Consider the following 19,472-nt stretch of genomic DNA (forward strand, 5'->3'; position numbering starts at 1 on the left):
TGAAAAGAGGATTGAGCCAGAGATGCTTACTTAGATCTTTCCACCTCATCCAGGCTGAGATTCTTGGCAAATAGTAGTCTGGAGGCTGCAGGGCCCTGAAGCAAGCACTCAGTAAATTCCCCTGAAATCCCCTGACGCACAGGATTTTTATATAAAGAAAAAGAAAACCCCAAGATCCAGAGGATCACTGCAGAGCCTGGCTCTTCTTCCTTCTTTAAGGACCCAAGGAGAGAGCTGCAAAAAAGTACACATGGACCATAAAGATGGCAGTTTTAGTGGCTCCTCCCACACTGTTCTTTACCAATGTGCCCTCTTCTGAGAAACGAGAGGGGCAGAGACGGGGCAGAAAGAGCCAGCCTTGCTTTTGCTAAATCTCTGCAAAGAGAGAACTCTTTCTGGGACATTATAACTGTTGTTGGTATCACTCTATGTTCAAAGATAAGATTCTATACCATGCAGGTAGAACTTTCTAAATAAATCAAAAAACACTTAAACCCAAACATTTACTCAAGTTAAAATCTTACCTGGAAAGATGCTCAGTCCTCTGTTTACTTCTAAGCTAATGATCAGAGCTCGAGCTGTGATGCTAAAAATTTGTCGTGGTGCAAAGTTCAAACCATCAGTAACCTGAAAATTAAAGCCTCCTGACATGGCTCCTTCAAAAAAAGAAATTACACTCTAGTCAATTTGGTTGTTCTGCAAGAGTTACCCACTTTAGTCTTCTCTCCCACTTAATTCCCTTGCAAGATAACCCCTATAATTAGAAAGTACGTTAACACAGCCACTGAGTTCACACAAATATTGTCAAAACATGAAGTTGAAAGAATGATAAAGGTCCAAAATGCATATCTCCACTTCCCCCTCCCCCATGACATATTAAAGGAAAGCAAAGATGGTACTTCCAAGAAATTAAAAAAAAAAATTTAAAACATATTCATTATCTGCATTTTTATTATTTGGAATCAATTTATACCAGTAAAAGTAATGTATGCATGCAACACACACACACACACACACACACACACACACCAGCAGTTTCTGAAATATTAATAACACTTGATAATACTGAAAATCAAAACTAGGGTGACGTAAATAACAATTAGCCCCTCCCTCCAAATAATTCTAATTTGAGATATTCTATCTCAAACTAGCTGCTTGCTGCCAAGAAGAGAAAGAGAGTGGTGAAAGATCCAGGCCCACTTTTGTTAAATTCCTGCAAGAAAAGAATCCTACTCCCACACTTCTGTCAAGGCATTAGTGATATCACTAAAGGTATAAATTAACTTATGTGCGAAACAGACATTGAGACGGGCCCCCTATCGATCCAGTTCCCCGGAGTGCTTTACCAATCTGACTCACAAAGCACCAGGGAAGATCGCAATGCAGAGCCTGATGTTCACATTCCCGTCACCCTTTGAAAATGTTCATTCAGCAGTAAATCTGGAGGCCCACAGGTCTTTGCATCATGTAATGGGTAGAAATGTCCTCTTTGTTGCCCTCAGGGACGTGTGGCAAGGAACAAAGAAGGCATGGCCAGACTCTGCAATTACATACAGTACTTCCTTAATGACATGACTTAATAAAGGGGTGGCCAAGGGCTTAACAGAATCTCAAGTTTCTGTTATCTAAGCAAACCCTGAGAGTTCTGATTCCTCACAAAAAAGGTTAGAGTCTTATAAAAAAAAAATTCCCAATATGCTCGAATCATCATTTAAAAAGAAAGAGAAAAAGAATTCTGAGTCTACCTAATTTTGCACAAGAGCCTATGACCAAATTTGTTTGTTCGTTTGCTTACTTGTGTTTACTAGAAATAGTACTTGGAAAATTGTATTTAATTTATCATGAAATTAGAGAGAGAATGTTTTCTGCCATTAGGCACTTTGAACATTTCATGAATCCGAAATAAAATGGAAACGGAATCAAAAGGAATTATATCAAAACAAATACTGGAATGGCAGGCTGAGTATACCCTAACTATCATACGAATTTATGACCAAAGAGAGGAAAGCAGGATGACATGAATGTAGGGGCGACCTGTGGATTTTCTATTGTACAAGCTCAGATTTTCCTGACAGTGCTTTCAGAAGGGCAACCTGAAATCACTTAGCCTCTCACATCTTGGCTTTGTCAACCTACTTAGGTTGTTATGTGGAATATAATTTGATTAATGGCAGAGCACTTTGCAAGTATAACATGCTAAGAGAGACTAATTAAACCCAAGCCTTTTGTTTGTGGCTGATGATGGACAGACGTAACAGGGAAAACCAGCTGGTTTCAGCAACAGATTCATCTGCAGCTGGGCTCCAGCCACTTTCAGAGCTATTATTGCCTCCAAGTCCATTTAGAAAATGTGATGGATTGGCTCTCAAAGACCTTGCCTTTAACTCTCCTTCATGCTTTTTTAGAAGAAATTATTCCCTCTACTTGCCAAGAGTGAATATTGACCTGGCAGTTGACAAATTAATACAGAGAGCTAATTATTATTTGAAACCTTCACTGCAAATAGTAACCAGTTCTTCAATCTACTCTGCCCTTCGGTGGGTGGCAGCTAGTGGAGAAAGTCCAGCTTCAGGGTCAGACCAACTTACATCTTTCTGAGTCTCAGTTTCTTTGTCTCTAAAATGGGGTCAGGACTCCTGATGGCTCAGAGAACTTTTGCAGATCAAATGAAATGGAGCCAGTGACTGCACCTCCTGCGGTGGCCAGCATGTGCCAGAGGGTCAGTAATTTCTTTCCGTTGCAAACTGTATAGCTTTAGAAATCCAAAACTTCCCTCATGCAAGTCTCTAGAGCAGTTCTCTCCATTTCGAAAATATGATAATCTTTTCATAAAAATAAAACTCTTTCTAGGCCCTCACCTAACACTCAGATTTTTGCTATCTACTAATAAGAACCACACATAATTGGCAGAAACCTCCTATCAACTCAGTGCTTCTTTAAATGAATTGTATTTTATTAATAAGCACGTCTGCACACATTTAAAAAATGGGAACATATATATGTGGAAAAAAAATCACTCAGTCTAGAAACAGTGCTTTGACACATGCGTGTAGATTTAGGATCTCGTTGCAATAACACTAACTCCACAGGTCCCCAGACTACATGTTTTGAACCACTAGATGAAAGCATCCACAGAGTCAATTATTTTCAGATTATTTGGGGATTCTTTGCATTAACCGTAAAGATAATCAGGAAATTACTACATTTAGATTTAGATGTTTTATCTCTATTTCCTGTATTTTCAAATAAGATAATTAAAAATGGCTGAAAAGATATGATTTTAGCTTTTCCATCATGTGTCACTGGCTCACGCTCCCTCCCATTTCCTCTCACAGGCTGGGAATGGGCTGTTTCCTCTCTCAGGCCACTAAAAAGGGCAGCCTGGAAACAAAGCCAGGCTGGGCACTTCTGCAGATTTATAGTGGCTGCTTGACTTATTGATTTATTGATGAACAGAAGGAAGAAGAAAAAAGCTTTTAATGTCAGGGTCTCTTAGAATTATAGTTATAGTCATCCATTCATTCGTTCATTCATTCATTCATCTCTTCATCTAACGAATATGTTTGGTTTGTTCACTAATGTCCCTACCATCTGGAACATTATCTGGCACATAATAAGTATTCAATATTATTTCATTCTTTCAACAAATTTTTATTAAGCACCTACTATGTTCCAGACTGTTCTAGGTGCTGAAGATTCAAAAGTAAACAAAACAAAGATCCCATTCTTATGGTGCTTATACTCTAGTGGAAAAAGAAAAAAGACAACAAACAAACAAATCAATCTACACTACAACGTCAGGTCATGGTAAAGGAAGGAGGCTGAAAGAGAAGAGATGCTGTTTTAGAGGGTGGTCAGGAAAAGGCTGAGAAGCTTCTATTTGAGCGCAGACCTTACATGACAGTGTGAGGGAGCCACATGTGAGTTAAGGTGTTTTCTAATGTTAGCTATTATCAGCCTTATTAAAATGTGTCACTTTTTAAAAAAATTATAGAGTCCGAAAAGTTTTTAGATGGCTTGTGGTTTTCAGTCAGCAAGTTATTAGGTTTGACTACCTTGTTAACGTCTGACTGAAACTCATTTTAGTTTTACATCGTTTTTCTCTATGACATACCAGTGTGTACAAACACTAGCTGGCCATTGTTGATTTGAACCTGGGTGAAGTTCTGGATGCTCTGGCCAGGAAAGGACTTGAGAGCCAAATGTCCGTTGCTGGGTGGAGTGACCCAGTAGGCAAGGTCCTGTGGGGATGAGTCCCCATCTTCCGCACAGAGGTCACTACTGGTAATTTCAGTGACAGAATTCACCCACACCTGAAAAAGAAGAGAACCACAGATCTTGTAAGGACCAATTCCAACCACGTCACATTAGTAAACTGGATAGCTATGTTACCCTGGCCTCTTGCACAAAGATTTAAAACTAAAGTCATTCGCCAGAGATTTTAAAGCACGAGATTTCTTAATCCAAAACAGACATACAATTAAATGCCAGATGAAATGCAGGGCATGTTGTAGTGTTTGTTTAATTTATGAGGTTTAAATAAAAAAGAAGATTCATAATTATTTATTCAAAAATAATTATTTAAAGTGCATATGCAGTTATATAAAGTATAATAGCAATAATAAATGATGGGCTAGTAAGCACCTTCTGTGTGGCTGACATATGCACATCTACATGGAATCTCAGATAATCACAGAATCTACTTCAGAGGGTTGATTTAAGGGTTTTTATTCATAACTTTAATAAGGAAATGATTTTATCAGCTTTTAAAAATTAGAAGGAACAACACATACTGCACATTTTTTATTCTCTTTTATCTCACCTGTCTTACAGAAAAGCAACTATCTGCTTCCTATAGACTTGCAATGTTTGCTGTGCTGATATCTCATCTACAGTTGTTTCTGAATAATAGTCTCTGTTATGCAATTGCTTTTAATATCTATTTACATTGCCTGACTATCTTATTAAATATTCATTATTTATTGAGCATCTGCTATGTTCCAGGCAATGTTCCAGAGGCTTGCAATACATCAGTAACAAAATAGGGTCTGGTCCTCATGGAGCACATGTTCCAGCAGGAGAAAATAAAAAGCTATGGGGAAAAAACAATAGGCACAATAAAGAAATGAATTATATAGTCTACAGAAGGTCACAGGCACTGTGAAAAAAATTTAAATAAAGCAAAATGAGGGGCTCGAGAGTGAGAAAATGTTAAATAGAAGGCTCATTGGTGAAAATCGAAGGAAGTGAAGGAGGAACCACGTAGATATCTACGAGAGGAACAACCAGACAGAGGGAAAGGTGCTGAGGTGAGAACGAGCCTCATTTACATGAGGAGCAGCAAAGAGGTCATTGTGGTGGGAGCAGAATAAGCAAGATGAAGGGTAAAAGGAGATGAGTCCACCACGCAATGGCAGGGCACATCCTACAAGGTCTTGAAGGCCACCTTGAGAACTTCGGCTTTACTTGAGTGCAGGGGGAATCATCGTAGGTCTCTAGGTGAGGATTAACCTCGTTTGACTTAGGTCTTACAATCCTTCTGGCTTCTGTTATCAGGAATAGACTGTGGGAGAGTGAGGGTGGAATGGAAGCAAAGAGATCAGATAGGAGGTGACAGCAATAATCCCAGAGGTAGATAAAAGAAGAAAGTGGACAGAAGTTGTAGAGTTGTTGAGAAGTGGTCAAATTCTGGGTGTATATTGAAGGTAAAGCCAACAGAGTGTCTGACAAATTAAATGTGGTAAGGGGTGGAAGCAGAAAAGCTCCGCAGTTTAGGCTTCAGCAACTACCGCCAACTGAAATGAGGAGAGCTGCAGGAGAGTGGACATGGGGAGTAAGATCAGGAGCTCAGTTTTGAACATGTTGAGTTTAAAATGCTTATTGAGACATCAAGTCATATCTGATGGAATTAGGCTGTTTGAATTTCTATAATCATGCAATCAGGTGATTCACTAACACTAAAAATGGGCAGCTATATCACTAACTAAATTTTCAAATTTCTATCTGTATTTGTAAATGTCTTCCCCACAGACACACCATGCACATTCCCAAGCTCATTTCATTCTTTGCCTTCTGACTAGAACCTTAACATCTTCTACACTTGATACCAATTTTTTAGAAAATTCAATCCTAAGCATTTAATAGATAACCTCTCTGGTCTAAGAGGCTCAGTAGAACAGTTTATGAAATAACTTAACTCATGCCCACTTACCTTCCAATAACTATTTAAACATAATTTGAGAAAGGGAGACAAAAAAGTATATAGGATTCAACATTTTCATATCAGGCATGATATGCTACTTCAGCTATGTAACCTCGGACGCATTTCTTAATTTCTCTGTGCCTTAATTTCCTCATCATCGGTAAACTAAGAATGATAGAATTATTAAATATAATGAGGGATTTAAGATATGTAAAGTACTTAATTCAGACAAGCTTCACCTAGCACATAATAAGTATTCAATATTAATATTAGCTTTATGTTATCTATCTTCAGCACATCTGGTCTAAGAATAGATGTGATTTTTCAAAATATTACTTAAAAGTCATTTGGAGTGCGATGCTAACCACTATTGGGACTATTCCATAACATGTACTGCAGATTTTCTTTAATCCCACAGCATTCCTTCATAATTTGAGGTGGATGGTTTATCTGTTTAATGATTGTGTTATCAATGCCCCTATATCTTGGCATTTGGGATATGGCCACTAAAGATTTTTCAGCTTTAAACTATAAGTCCATCAATTTTCAAATAGCTACCAGAAATTCTAATCAACCTAATGTTCAAATTATAAGGTTCTGGCATTTAGTTAATCCATGGAGAAGTTATAGTTTTTATAAAACATACAAGGTAGATTATTTAACAAAATTCCAAGCCCACTCATTTTAGTTTTTCACTTTTTACACTTTCAAATCCATTTATGCATCTTATTCTCATTTCTTCAGGAAATCACATTGATTTGGAAACGTATTGCCATTTCTCTTCCCATGATTCGTAGATGTTCATTTTTTCCAATACCATGCATCCAAAAGCTGGATGAGGCATGTTTTCCACTGTATTACTCTTCTGAGAAACACTGCCTTGCCCCCTCTTGCCTCTGGAATATACCATCTTCCAAAACAAACAGAAAACCTGCCACTCGAAACAAGAGCTAGTAACCTCAGGTCTTCATTTCCACTCAAACCAAATTTAGTTCAACTAACAGCCCCATTGCTTTGGGTGAGACCTGATTTAGTGCCCAGCCTTTGTCAATACAAATTTCAAATTTGTGAGGAGAAGAAGAACAAAGACCCTGAACTTGAATTCAGATTTAAAAGTGACCCAAAGCCCAAGAAAACATGGTTTAAGGAATATCTAAAAAAAAAGAAAAAAAAAATTTATACTTATTAATTGGAATAATATATTTTTTAATTCACCTTTGACTTAAACAGGAGGCTAATGGAATTTAGAAACCTAATTATGATTCATTACAATCCTGATTGTGATTCTAATATCTGAAAACCCAGACCATTGTTTTGAATTCCAATGAGGGATATGAAATGTTCATGAATTCACTCTCCCTTATTTGACCCTTCCAGGCCTCAGTCATCATTTCAGACTTTGCTGCCCTAATTCTTCCACTGTCCCTAGCTCTCAAAGCTCTTTTTAGTGATGACAAGGGCTTATCGGAAACAAGCAAATGGTTCTATTTTTGGTACCAAAAAAAAAAAAAAAAAATTGTACAGTATTATAGAAAGCCAAAGTTGAAAAATAGGAAAATGAAGCCCCCTTGTGGATACAAACACATCCTACCAGCTATGCTCAAAAACCACTGGTCACACTGGAATACAAAAGTATTCAGTAGAATATATTTCAGAGTAAAATGCAAAGGATTCGCTTGAGATAGTCTAACTCCAATTTCTAATTCCAGTTTGTCAGGACAGAAATGATCTCCAATACCACTAAATGGCTTTGGAGATCATCCAGCCACAATGCTGTGGCTTAAGGAAATGTTGTTTAAAGTACCTCAGGAGAAAGAAATGTATTTGAAATGCTGGGACAGAGTGGCTAACCTTTAATTCTCTCTTCTTTAAAATGGGAATAAGAGCAATACTTGCTTTATCTATTACACCGGGTCCTTGGGCTTCTTAACTGTCACTGCGAAGGAAGAGGCAAGAGAGCGTCATGGTTATGAGTAAGAACTTGCATCCTAGCTCTGCCACTTCCTGTCTACCAGTGGCTCTTCCACTTTTGATCTTGGGCAAATATCTAAGCTTCTCTGTGCCTCACATTCCTCATCCTTAAATTAAAAGCGGTGTCTCAGAGTAGTTGAAGATTAAATGAGTAAATAAATATAAAGTACTTAAATCAGCAGCACAGAGTACTATGTAAGCATTAGCTATCATTATAATTATGATCATCATTATTACTGTTTGATATGCTTTGAAATATAGAAAATGAAAAGTCACTGCCTAAAATAATCCAGTAAATTTTAACCATTCACCAAAGCTTTGGAGAAACTATCTGTTGTTGGAATATACACCCCCGAAGCTCTTTTACTCTGATGAAATGCATATTTTTCATACATTAGTTTCCAGAAAGTTAACAAGCTTGATATGTGACAATTCTCTAATAGTTCTAAAAGTTATCGGTTTGTGAGAACATCTTACAACATGTCCAACACACACAGTCTTGCCAGGAAGTTTTTAAATTCTCATTTGCTATTATTATAATATATTTTCATGGATATGACAGAGCTATCATATGCCAATAAAAAAATTAGGGACAGAAAGTAAAGAATGTCTTAGACATTATAAACTGCTTATATGGGCTCTCAAAACTAGCAAGACAACTCCCTGGCTGCCTCTTGGCTCTTTCTCACCAAGTCTAAATTATGCTGAGATTGATAATAGACATTGTGATTATATCATAAATTTCAGTGCACAAGATTTCATTATTCTAAAATTCTTGCAACAATTTCATTTGCAATATATATAATAGGAAAGCAATATTATAATTATGTGTCCTCATCTACACACCTTTTTCTTCAAATGTTTTAAATTTTTATAATTTATGATGTTTTTCCTTTATTTTCCTTAATTTTCTTTATTTCCCCTCCTTACCATGACTTTGAGCTGCAATAGCAGTACCTAAAGTGAATTAGCCGGTTTTTCAGACAATAGACCTGGTCCTTCCATCCCCGCTTCCTTCCCTTCAGAAAAGAACAAGGCACATGGGCAGCGTATGGGCAGGCAAGGCTAACCTGGCAGGCAGGGCTATAATGATGGGTAGTTGCAGAGACTTAAAAGTTGAAGGCAACAATCTGACCCCATCCCCACCTCCAAACACAGAAACCTCTTACATGTTGTAAAGTATCTTGATGAAGTGGTATCTAATGAATGTGTCTACGAGGGATTTATTTGTGTCAGGGGCCAAGGATTCTCTCAGAAATGCAGCTCTTCTGAAGGAAGAAAGAGCCAAGACAAAAGCCTGGTCTCTGAAACATGGGCCAGTGTTGAGGGGAATTGACAACTAATATTTTCATTTACTCATTCCTTCAACAAACATTTATTTTGTACTATGTGTCAGACATTGCTGGAGACCACAAAAAGAGGCATGAACAAGCCATTAGGCTCCCATGCTGTCACTCTATCGTGAGCCTGTCATTCAGCTGTCACACAATTCCCTCATCTGTCCCATGAGGGAAATGGTAGCACATATCTCAGTGAGCTATATATCCTTAGAGCAGTACTTGGCACATAATAATAGCTAATACCTATTTTTTTAATACTTACTATTATAACAGTTACGATTATTCTCCAAGCCAGAACAGTGGGTTCACATCCAAGCCCTTAGAAGAAGGGACAGTAAGAAGGGGTGAGTTAAAACCAGGTCTATTATATGAAAGCTTTAGGATACTTGAATGTAAACCAGCATGGATGGGATCATCAGCATCGATGCAGGGAGATCTGGTGTGGCAGGAAATGATGCCTTCAGAGCCAGAAGGCTTCCTGTGTGTCGGCCCCTTCGTGTGGATAACAGAAGCCACAACAGCAGACCTTACCTCAGAGCTCCAGATCAGGAGAGGATACCATGTGGCAGCTAAGGCATGTTTATCTGAGTGCTTAAGAGCCACTCGCGGGGGATAAAAAAAGGTGATAGAATCCCAGGACCGGCAAAATACAAAACTGTATGGAAGCTTTATTTTATTCTAAAATTAGTGCGTCCTTGGAACTTTTTAGTAATAATAGCTACCACTTATTGAGCCCTAACCACGTGTCAGTCCCTGTGGGAGAATTTTACTATCATTAGCATTTAAGTTTCACAACTCTGCCTCCATTTCCCGCTGCCTTGATGAGAGCAAATTAAAAAGCTAAATGACTTGCCCAAGATCACATAGGAAATACTGGGGAGCCAATTCTCACCCAATCTGTCTACAGCAGAGCCCACTCTCTTAACCACTATGCTACCAACACCTTCCTAACCTAACTAGAAAAGGCCAGGCATCAGGGAATACAATGTGAGTGGTGTCCGCTTGAGAAATATAATATGACAGTAACTCGTTGTGATTCATCATCTCTCGACACACAATGAAATGTTATGGTAATAACTATGACTGAAATGTTATGGTAATAACTATCATTTATTTTAAACCAGTAGGAATATGTCAACTGTTCATACATAGTCATATGTCTTATTATTTAGCATTAGGAATAATACAAAAGAAAATCAAAGTGATAGCCCTCATGTTATTATGATAAATCAAAGAGCACAAAGCACTTACCTGGAGAATTTTATTGGCTGTTATTACTGGAGCCTCATCATTTATTGATTCAACAGTCACAAAAAGAGTTTGGGGAAAACTCTGTTTTCCCAGCTCTAAGCTATTTGCAAAGACGGTGAAATTGTCAAGAAGTTCCTCACTATCATCATGAACATAGTAAATTAATTCATTCTCCACCTATTAACAACAGCAAAAAAAATCACCAACTTACTAAAATGTGATTAAAAAATATAAGTAAATTGCTACAAATAAATCTTAGTTTTTTTATCGCTCTCTAAAACACAGAACATGTGTCCATAGCATGAAATTTGATTCTGACAATTAGAGTGTAAATTATGATGGATTGTATAGTTTTTATGAATAGATGCTGCATTCTAGAAATAAGTTTAAGGAGGAACAGAGTGATCAAGCAATGTAGGGTAAAAAGAACGCTGGATTGTCATCAGAAGTCAAAGTTCAAAGGCTATTTCTAACACTAAAATATGTTGTAGGTAAGTGATATAATCCAGCCTTTCTTCCAATGGAACAACATCCACTAAAATTCAGACTCTACTTGTTTATTTAGAGTGACTAATTTTTGAAGCTGTGGATTGCTTTGTTGGGCAAGTCAGAATGTTAGATTTAGGCTCTGAAGTTTCCACCTGCTGGTTGGATTTCTGCTCTTTGTAAACATACGGGCAACTTTTAAGTTTACCCAAACTTCTCTTTTCTGAGTTAAGCATAAACTATTCTCTTAATTGTTTTTTTCATATGAGAGGTTATACCTGCTACATCAGCATGCTGTTTCTCCTCCTTCAAAATACAATTGTTTTTTGATGCATCTCTTAATAGATGCTACCCAACACTAGCTACCATATATCTCTTGTGGACAAAATATAATGAAATATATTGGAACCAAATTATTCTATCAAGGCAGATCTACCTCACTGTAATAACCCAAATGCAAACATTTACTTTTATCCTTTTTAGATTTCATCTTTCTAATTTTCATTCTGAAATGGTCATCAAATGAATTAGTTATTCCTCTTGGATTTCTAGCAACCACAAATTTGATCAGAAATGCCTTTCATGTCTTTAAGGCTCTGATGGAAATACCCAAGAGCACAGGAGCAAAATCAGAGACCAGGAGAATTTTAAAGCTGGAAAGGAACTTGGCTTCAGTGAATCTGTGACCCAAACATACAACAGCACAGAGTTTCCAAAGCCCAACAGGAATAGGTGAATTTCTGAAAAAGTCTCTGGGGTTGTTTGTTTTGATAAAATACAGCCAAAATTTTTAAAAGTTCAACTTCACCCATTCCTATGGTGCACTTCCTTTGAGCAATGACTTTTGATCTCTCAGAGAATCTCAAGGGAAGTTGTGGCTATTCATACACAGGTGTGATGAGAATTTCTCTGGAGTTCCACAGGCAGGGGAACTGCAGATCATAGGGCTGACCACATGTTCTTGGAACATGCTGTCTCAAGCTATTTGTAAACAAACATGGAAGATGGCACTGACCAGAGAGCAAGATAATTTTTAATCTAATAAGCTTTTGAAACAGAGCATTTAAATAGATGTTACCTCCTCAGTATTTTTCCTGAGGAAATTCGTCTTTCCTCAATAAAGTGGCACTCCCCTAAATTATATGCCATTTAATAGGCATTAATCTAAAGGCAAAGAAGAGGGTCTGATGGGACTATTTTTATCTCTAGACTTCTAACACTAGAAAAGCATCCGCTGAACTGAAATTAAAAGATATAACAAACTTGTAGAAAATCTTAAAAGAATAAGAAGTGTTCGGTCCCCTGTTACCAATCATGTTCAGGGCATATTGTGTCATTCATCTGCTCACATCCCCCCTCCTCCATTGTTCTCCACCTCACTCAGGGTCAAAGGTGAAGTCGAAGGCCTTCCCATACTGGACCTCCCTAACCTCATGTATTGCTTTCCTCATATTCATGCAGCTCCGGCCACATTAAACTTGCATGCTCCCCACACAGAGCGATTCGCTTGCTCTTCCCTCTGCCCGAATGTTCTTCCTTCATATTCACCTCGCTCACTTAGGAGCTTATATAGGAAACGATGAGGATCTGCCAGTTACTTTTCAATATTTAAAAAGAAAGTAATGGAAATCATTTTTTTATTCACTATAAGAAAACAGTCTCACAATAATAACATTCTAGCCCAAAGCACAGAAATTTGATAGCAGCCTAGAGTTGACTCTGGTTATTTTACGCTGATTGGACACCAGATTGGCAGTTGTGTCCAACTGCTTTATTGCAGGAGCTGGACCATTTTAGCCATTGATAGTGCTTTGATTTTCATAGGGCACGGCACAGAGTATATACTCTATCAGCGTCTGTTTATGAAACAAGAGAATAAATGAATGAAAAAAATCCACTAATGGTTAAAGCATGCTTGTGTTAAATGTCTGAGTGTCATACTTTCAGAAGGACACTGACAGTGTGAAGTTCCTCTATAACTGGGTAGCCAGGATGTTGCAGGGGCTAGAAATTCAAGACATATGAGCAAAAGCTAGAGAAACCAGAGAAGTCAAATGTAAAGATAAAATCCAAAGGAATTTGATAACTTTTTCCTTCAAATATCTAAAGAGCTTTCATAAAAGGAGGTACAACTTGTTCTGTAGGCTATCAGAGCCAAGACCTATAAGAAGTTTTTAAGTGACAGATTTCTGCTCAGCATAAAGAACTTTATAATAATTATTTTTCAAATTGGAAGGGCCCATCTCAGGAAGTAATAAGTTTTCCATCACGTAAGATATTTAAGCAATGGCTAGATGACCTCTCTATGAGGTTGCTGGGAAAGGGCTTCCCAGTTGGGAGGTTTAACCAGATACCCTTTGAGGCTCTATCACTCCCAAGAGTTGAGGAATCTAAATAATAAAGCTATTTTTTTTTCTCTTATCCAACATACCCAAATATATTAACTGAGAGTTATTACCTGTTTCCTGGTAAATTTCATTAGCTTTACTCTTGGAAAATGAGAATTTTCAACATAACCATGTTTTGGTGGTTTGAGAAGAACAAATTCGCAGTCAAGCCCTTCAAAGTATTTGCTTGGAATTTTGAGGTCATCTTCCAGGAGTGCTCTGGAACCACCTTCTTGGACTGTGAAGTTTCGTACCTCCAGAGGAATCTGCTTAGGAACAATATCCACCAAGATTTCAACTCCACTCACAGCTTGGAAACCATTCATCACATCCAGTAAAAAACGGTCCTTTTGTTGGTCAGGAGCTGTCTGCACATAATAGATGTTACCATCATCAATATCCTGTTGTGTAAAAATCAAAGGGGACTTTTCATTTGCACCCAAGCTGCTTTCTTCTAGTAAAGATTTTCGGAGGTAGCCATGTGTTGGTGGAGTTCTGACAATGAACGTTGCCTCTGAAGGAATATTATCTTCATGCACAGCCTTGAGTTTATATATACAAGACACAGACACAAAAAGGGAAACACATTAATACATGTAAGAGTCATGACCCTGGAACCAATTTTTTTTCTATTAATGCCCACAAATGGCTTAAGTTACAATCAGGGTGGATATACAGTTTAAGCCTGGGTCTGTTTTGGTGACTAGGCCAATATTTTGAATTTTAACCCTAGTGGCAATGAAAAGTAATGGTCAACAGCGCTTGAATAGCTAGCTGCTAACAGATTAACAAGGCATCGTCCATAATGGCAAGAAACTCAGGATTCAGAAAGTCGAAGTGAAAGAAATAAAAGGTGGAAGCAGCAGATGAATCACTAAAATTCTAAGACTTTAGGGGAAAGTTTATTTTTCTCCCCCATTTTAACTAGTTCAACATTTTCAACATATATTTAATCGACTGATTCAGTAAAATCCATCCCAACTGTCATTGTAACTGATTTACAGTCACTGACCTGCACACGCCCCCTCGTGGAGAAACTTAAACATAAACTCTCTTAAGATAAATAATTGAGAAAATAATTGAGAAAAGCTGGTGGGCCCCATGTTCCCTTAGTCAAAACTCATTATTTGAAACATTATATAAGTTTCAAGTGTACAATTTTATAATGCATTAACTTCTCATTGCATCCCCCCAATAATTTTAATTAAAAAATGTATTGTACATCCCCCCTGTGGATATTAAATAGACATTAAACTGATGATTACAAAATAGGGAGAGTATGTTCTAACACAATTTTTTAAAACTACAGAATATAAGATACCAAAAAACCTCATTACTTAGTAAACCGCTTCTGATTTGAATTCATTTCTACTTGGTGTTATTGCCTATATTTAGCCTGCAAGTAAACTTGTTTGCAGTCCTGAAGGTAGATACAGAATACCTGCATTTGTGGCCAATTGTCATAAATCAGTTTACGAAGCTGTCCGAGATTACCCTAAAAAGAAGACTCTTTCCTAACTCTGATCAGCATGACTGTGCCTGCTGGAAGTGTCCAAGTGGGAGCCCCAGGGAACCAGGTAGCTTCTGGGGGGAGGTCTCACGCCCAGAATTCCAGTGGTCTAGGCCAATTGTATCCATCTATTTCAGGAAACTAAAAAAGACTACACTCAGAGCTAAGGAAATAAACTGTAATATACTATCCTCTGCTGGTTTAAGAATCCTTTTTATGTTTGTTAAATTATTCAAAGTTTTCATTTCCTGCTTCATCACATTATGAATATAACTCAGATCAAATAAAATATTGGCCATGTCACTATGAAAAATTTCAAAAAATAAAGCTCTTTTATCTACTATAATATATACATCCCCTGTTCATTCCCAGTTCATCCTATACCAAACATACACACATACTCATGTGCCTTTGTGCACACAGCTTTAAAATAAGGCTTAGTATTGCTTATCCTCATTACCAACTATAGGGAAATTAGTAGAATCAAAATCATGTAAATTTCCCACATATCTTCCAATGGCATCTACATTTTTTAAAAAGTAACTCCAAATACCAGAAGAGAAATCAATACAAAAATAGCTTTCAGAAGCAAAGAAATAGATTTGCCCCTGTGATTCTGGGAGGTGAGACTGTGTGGTGCCAGGATGACTACCTACCTGGAGCTTTCCTCTACCCAGTTTTACTGATTTTCCTTCTTCAATTACAAGGGTCTTGCTGTGTAGAACCTGGGTGGGTTGCTGGTGGTTTTCCAAGGACACTCGCACATAGACACTCACTTCTAAATATGTTTCTTTAACTTTCACTGTCAGGTTGAACACATCAAAGTTGCCACTGCCATCGTGCCTATAAACCACATGTCCTTGCATCAAGTCATGCTGGGTAAATGAGTGGGACACAGAGTTGTTGACCAGCACTCTGCCATGCTTTGCGGGCTGCACGATATGGAATTCAATCTCGTGGTTCGTTCTAATATCTTGGTTTGTGGTGACACTAAGGTTGGCTGCTGTGAGCCTGCAGTCTTTTCCTCTCTGTACGAGCAGCCCCGTGTTGTTGGCTAATTGGATGTAGGGGTCTGACACACGGACCTCAAGAAGAGACGACGTGTAGTGGATGCCATCTGTCACAAACAGCACAAAGCGGGCTGAATCTGCACCCTGATGCCTGAAGAGCACGCGCCCTGCTTGTAGGTCGTCTTGCCTGAACTGGTAGAGTTTCTGAGTGGGGTCACTGGTCCACACTAAGTCCCCATTTGGGATGCCCCGCCGGGTGTACAGCAACTGCCCATCATCAAAGTCTGAGTCAGGGTCATGGTAACAGAGATCTGCCAGTGTCAATAAACGCTGACCATTCCGCACAACATGGAAGACCTTATCTACCACACGCACGGGTCTCTCATCATTTTTTAGCCCAACAGAAATGATGACTTTGAGTTCTGTAGACAAATGCTCCATGTCAAGACCCCTGACCACTCCTTCTTGGCTCATAGTAGAGGCTACAAGGAGGAATTCATCCCACTGGGTCTCAGAGTCATCGTGAACATACATCAGCCGCTCACCCACTATGTCTTCATTAGTGAATGTAGTGATATTGTCATGACTTCCCAGAGAATCTGAAAAGTTAACCAGTTTCAGCTTCCCATGTTGAGGACTCCTGGTGAGTTTATATTGGAAGGTCTGATTATCCAGGGTTTGAGCGAATAATTCCGATTTCGTAATTAACTTCCCTTCTCCTTCTTTTACAAATAATCCTCTGTTAGTTAAAATAATGTTTGTCTTAGCAGTTTTTAAGTTTATTGTGAAAGTATAATCTTTTGATTCTATGTGCTTTGCAACAATCGAGAACCTAAAAGTATCTTGTGTGTCTTCCCTAGGCCTCTCCTGTGGTTCATAACTTACCTTTGAGTCTGTAATGTCATGTTGGCTGAAGATTGAGTTTGTTTTTAGAATTTTATTGCCAAGTAGCAATTTTCCTTTCTTAGGTGGGGTCTGTAACTTAAAATGTAGTTCCTTCTCAGCTACTTCCACACCCTCTGTTACAGCCTGTAAGTGATCACAATTCAATACTTGTCTGTTCATTTTATCGATCTCGAGAGGAACATTTTTCAGAAGTGTAAACTTTAGCCACTGTACAGTAACAGGAAACATCAGCTCCCCACTCATTTTTCCTTCTATGTTAACTTTAAATTTAAAGTAATCTGTAACATTTTCTAGCTGTAATTCTTTGAATGTACTGCAGTACCGGATCTGACTCCGATCAATGGAATGCTGAGAAAAGGTACTAACTTGTTTCCATTCTCCACTTGACTCCTGCCGCTGAATCTGGCCAAACTGAGGTAGACGAGTGATAATGTAGTGGGTCTCCATCTCATGATGTTCACCGTTAACTGCCACTGACAAGTTGCTCTGTGTAATCAGAACTGTGTCACCCTGCCGTACGACCACCCCTGTTCTATTGGCCACTTCAAAGTCCAAAGGAACAGCCATGACCCGTAACACCACTGTATTGCTAACTAACTCGCCATCACTTGCTCTGAGAAGGATCCGAGAATTCCGATGGCCTCTGTGCACATAGAAAATGTTGCCATCTTTTAAATCCCCATGGGTAAAGCTATTAATGGCTCTCCCGGGATCATTGGTATTTTCTAAAAATCCAGCATCTGAATCGAAGTTGCCAAGAACCAAAAAACTAAGATTCAAGGAATCTGTGTCAGGGTCTGACACATGGATTATATTTGGAGTCAGTCGCTTCTTCGAGTTCTCAAACAGGAGAAGCAAGTTTCCTTCAGGGAGTTTAAGGTATGGGGGGTCATTTACTGGAATGACAATAATGTTAAACACATAGGGAACGTGACCTTGTAGATACAAAGGCATTTCCTCCTTGCTCTTGGAAGAGACTGAAAATGTGAAGTAATCCCTAGCTTCTTCTGAACCATCATGGATATACCGAACTTTCCCTTGCCCCAAATCTAACAGAGTAAAAGCCTTCTCCATCTCCTGTTCAGGGGAAACAGCTAATCGAAGGAACCCATGAATAGGCATTTCCTTTATTTTAAATAGTATTTGAGAATGGTGGATACCCAAATCTTTAAATTGCATACCCATTTTCACATGCCTTTGTTCCAGCAAGGCTTGCCCACCTTCTTGGACCTCCAAGTTATTCAGAACTAAGAAAGAGCTACTCGCATCTTGAAGGAAAAGCTTGCCAGTCTCAGGAATAGCAGTGGGAAGGAGAACTTCTGACCGAAGCGCATTTTCTGTTGTTGTTATGGAAAGATTTTCGGCATCACGAGATTTCATTTTACACCCAACAGATATATCTTTGGAAACGAGGGCATCCTTTAATGCCTTCTTTTCTGAGTTGACTTCCAAGCCTTTTAAGCATCCTTTGAAAGAGATTCCTCGAGATTTCCTAGGCACAGAGGCAAGTTCTAACTTCTTAACTTCTTCTCTCTTGTGGTTATCAAGACCTCCCACGAAGAGGGGGCCTTCAGATACAAACAGTTTGCCTTTCAAAGGCAGTGATGCCCTTACCCCTTGTTCATCCACCATCAGGTCCAGATGCCTTTCAGTGAATCTGAGTTGAATAACATGCCACTTGTCATCACTCACTAAGCTAAAAGAAGAGAGCTGAGTATTACTTTTACTCCTTCCTACATGAGCCCTCAATACACCTTTAACAATTTCCAAAGCGACGAACTCTCCTTCTCTACCTGACTGAAATAAAATCAAGGCTTGTTGAGTTCCAGTCTGAAGAGCAAATTCCAACAGCCCTTCCCCTTGCACCTTCCATTGTGGGAAGGTGACATAGGATCTGGAGCTAAAGAAATTGATGGCTTCACCCTCTCCTGCAAAAAATTCATCACTGCATCCCAGTGACACCTCATAGACCTTCTTAAAACCAGGGTAAGATCTAAGAGATGTAAGGATCTCCCTCCGGTTAAATACCACATCCTCCACACATCCACGGAAATTGGGGAACTCTTCAACTAGGTAAGGGACATCAAGTCCGCTGTGGCCTCCTACGTAGACTCCATGTTGAAAGTGCAAATTGTGCATCCCACCAGTGACCTGGCGAGTCGTCTCATAATGTTTGTCAACAATCAGAGAGATAGTATCCTTAACACAGTACAGTTCCACTAAATGCCAGGTCAAGTCATCCACATGAAGTCTCTGTTCAGAAAGGCGTACTTGTTCACCTGCCCCAAGATTCACTCTCACCTGAAAGAAAAAGAATCAATCGATTTTGTGTTACAGGGTTTTATTAAGAAAACAGGGCCATTCAGAGAGAGAGAGAAACGTGGACATGAAAACTTTTTCTATATTTAT

General features: G+C 38.6%; 1 protein-coding gene across 1 annotated transcript in view; it reads right to left on the bottom strand.

The window, feature by feature from the left end:
* Positions 1-19,472, bottom strand: part of LOC102885741 (chondroitin sulfate proteoglycan 4) — a 40,990-nt gene that overhangs the window by 7,860 nt on the left and 13,658 nt on the right. The window contains exons 4-9 of the mRNA XM_015589837.1: positions 15,804-19,364; positions 13,709-14,179; positions 13,192-13,254; positions 10,765-10,941; positions 4,115-4,313; positions 525-656 (exon numbers count right to left, since the gene is read on the bottom strand). Coding sequence (XP_015445323.1) covers positions 525-656; positions 4,115-4,313; positions 10,765-10,941; positions 13,192-13,254; positions 13,709-14,179; positions 15,804-19,364 — 4,603 coding nt within the window. The remainder of the gene's footprint in view (positions 1-524; positions 657-4,114; positions 4,314-10,764; positions 10,942-13,191; positions 13,255-13,708; positions 14,180-15,803; positions 19,365-19,472) is intronic.

Source organism: Pteropus alecto, unplaced genomic scaffold, assembly GCF_000325575.1.
Source record: "Pteropus alecto unplaced genomic scaffold, ASM32557v1 scaffold73, whole genome shotgun sequence".
NCBI lineage: Eukaryota > Metazoa > Chordata > Mammalia > Chiroptera > Pteropodidae > Pteropus > Pteropus alecto.